Source organism: Priapulus caudatus, unplaced genomic scaffold, assembly GCF_000485595.1.
Source record: "Priapulus caudatus unplaced genomic scaffold, Priapulus_caudatus-5.0.1 Scaffold640, whole genome shotgun sequence".
Taxonomy (NCBI): domain Eukaryota; kingdom Metazoa; phylum Priapulida; class Priapulimorpha; order Priapulimorphida; family Priapulidae; genus Priapulus; species Priapulus caudatus.
This window is the reverse complement of record NW_014577701.1, coordinates 39,553-42,335: the sequence shown is the minus strand read 5'-3', so window position 1 is coordinate 42,335 and position 2,783 is coordinate 39,553. Positions and strand designations below refer to the sequence as shown.

General features: G+C 51.3%; 1 protein-coding gene across 1 annotated transcript in view; it reads right to left on the bottom strand.

Moving 5' to 3' along the window:
- Positions 1–2,783, bottom strand: part of LOC106812376 (E3 ubiquitin-protein ligase RNF169-like) — a 25,745-nt gene that overhangs the window by 2,476 nt on the left and 20,486 nt on the right. The window contains exon 6 of the mRNA XM_014816235.1: positions 864–1,048. Coding sequence (XP_014671721.1) covers positions 864–1,048 — 185 coding nt within the window. The remainder of the gene's footprint in view (positions 1–863; positions 1,049–2,783) is intronic.

Below are 2,783 nucleotides of genomic sequence, written 5' to 3'. Positions count from 1 at the left end.
AGAGAGAGAGAGAGAGAGAGAGAGAGAGAGAGAGAGAGAGAGAGAGAGAGAGAGAGGAAAGAGAGAGAGATGCTGTGGTAATAACAATATCAGAGGATTGATGGCATCTTGAATGATAAAACTTTGTACACTGGAAAATATTACAAACAGCAATTTTAACAACAAACAAGTTTAAACAGCCTTGACTCCACAAACCCATCCTACCTGTTCCATCTCTCCTTAGAGGTGGCTAGCATCTTTCTCTCGCAAATGAAAAGGAACGAATGAGCAAAGGAGAAAGGGAGAGAGGGAGAGAAAGGGAGGAAAGAAGGAAACAGTAAAGGAGGAAAGGAGGGGGAGAAGGAACGAAGGGAGAGAGCTAGGAATGCAGCCAGGAAAGAAAGAAGTAAGAAACGAAGAGAGGAATGAACGAAGCGATGAAAGAACAAAGAAAGGAAGGGAGGGAGAAAGAAAGTGTGTAAAGACGAGGAAAGAACAAAGGAACAACAGAAGAGATGCAAGAACGAGGGAAGGAAGGCAGGGAGTAAGGGAAGGAAGGCAGGGAAGGAAGGGAGGAGGGAAGGAACGAGGGAAGGAAGGGAGGGAGGAGGGAAGGAAGGGAGGGAGGAGGGAAGGAAGGCAGGGAGAAAGGGAAGGAACGAGGGAAGGAAGGAGGGAAGGAAGGGAAGGAGGAGGGAAGGAAGGCAGGGAGTAAGGGAAGGAAGGAGGGAAGAAAGGCAGGGAGTAAAGGAAAGAACGAAGGGAATGGAGGGAGGAAGGAAGGAAGGGAGGGAGGGAGTAAGGGAAGGAATAGAAGGAAGAGGCAGGGAGGCAGGTAAGAGCGTGTCGCGCGGGGGCGGCGTGACCCCAGAGTGACCCCGTACCTGACGTCATGCGGCGCGGCGGCGTCCGCGGCATCGCGTGGATCGGCTTGAAGTGTCGCAGCTCCTCCGAGATGCTGTCGTTGCTCTCCACGCTATGGCTTCTATGATGCTTCCCCTTACTGCTGCTGCTGCTGCTGCTGCCGCCGCTGCTCGTGGTTGCTGCATCCACGACACCGCCGCTGCTGCTGCGAAGCACAGACGACGCTCGTTGCCACGGTGATATACACACGAAGGGGGGGGGGACACGTCGTCAGTCGCGCTTCTCGTAAACGCTTCGAACATCAACGGATTTCTAAAACCTTCCCTCTGATGTCGATCGGTTAGATTATATGTGTCCTAATGTTTGTTATTGCAGCATAGTCAGGTCCCTTAGTGCAAAATATGGGCGAATAGTTACAGGAGTGACAAAAGTCTCAAACTTGGCACAGTTGTAGCTTATGGCAGTACTATAATTATTAGAGGGGGTGCCCAATGCAGATATTCCTTAGAAGTGAATTACAGTTGATTAAATGTTCGAACCACCCGACTCCGAACCCTCCTACCGCACCCGCCTGTATACAATGCCAATACATGTACCAGCTGTATACCAATGCGCCAGTACACAGTACAGGCGGGCGCGGTAGGGGGGTTCGGAGTCGGGTTGTTCAAACATTTAATCATCTGTAATTCACTTCCGCGCGCAATATTCACAGAGATTATAGCTAAGACATGTGTCTATACTCTATAGGTATCTAGAATTTTAGAAATGTAACTCAAATCCTTCGCGAGATATTACAGTTAGTACACTATCCTACGGGCCACAGCCGCGCGTATAATTATATTAACCTATGAGCGATACCGTGCGTATATTTTTGGTAATTCACTAAACCAGTCCTTGTGCTTTGGAAAAAGCAGGCGAGTGAAAAATCGCACACCTTGGCTCGCCGAGCACGAGAAGCGCGACTGACGACGTGCCCCCCCCCCCTTCGTCGTGTATATCACCGTGGCAACGAGCGTCGTCTGTGCTTCGCAGCAGCAGCGGCGGCGTCGTGGATGCAGCAACCACGAGCAGCGGCGGCAGCAGCAGCAGCAGCAGCAACAGTAAGGGGAAGCATCATAGAAGCCATAGCGTGGAGAGCAACGACAGCATCTCGGAGGAGCTGCGACACTTCAAGCCGATCCACGCGATGCCGCGCACGCCGCCGCGCCGCATGACGTCAGGTACGGGGTTGCGCTGGGGTCACGCCGGGGTCACGCCGCCCCCGCGCGACACGCTCTTACCTGCCTCCCTGCCTCTTCCCTCTATTCCTTCCCTTACTCTCTCCCTCCCTTCCTTCCCTCTTCCCTTCCTTCCCTCGTCCCTCCGTTTTTTCCCCTCGTTCTTTCCCTTACTCCCTGCCTTCCTTCCCTCGTCCCTCCCTTCCTTTCCTCGTTCCTTCCCTCCTCCCTTCCCTCGTTCCTTCCCTTACTCCCTGCCTTCCTTCCCTCGTTCTTGCATCCCTTCTGTTGTTCCTTCGTTCTCTCCTCGTCTTTACACACTTTCTTTCTCCCTCCCTTCCTTTCTTTCATCGCTTCGTTCATTCCTCTCTTCGTTTCTTACTTCTTTCTTTCCTGGCTGCATTCCTAGCTCTCTCCCTTCGCTCCTTCTCCCCCTCCTTTCCTCCTTCACTGTTTCCTTCTTTACTCCCTTTCTCCCTCCCTTTCTCGCCCTCTCTCCCTTTCTCCTTTGCTCATTCGTTCCTTTTCCTTTGCGAGAGAAAGATGCTATCCACCTCTAAGGGGAAATGGAACAGGTAGAATGGGTTTGTAGAGTGAGGGCTGTTTAAACTTGTTTGTTGTTAAAATTGCTGTTTGTAATATTTTCTAGTGTACAAAGTTTTATCATTCAAGATGCCATCAATCCTCTGATATTGTTATTACCACAGCATCTCTCTCTCTCTC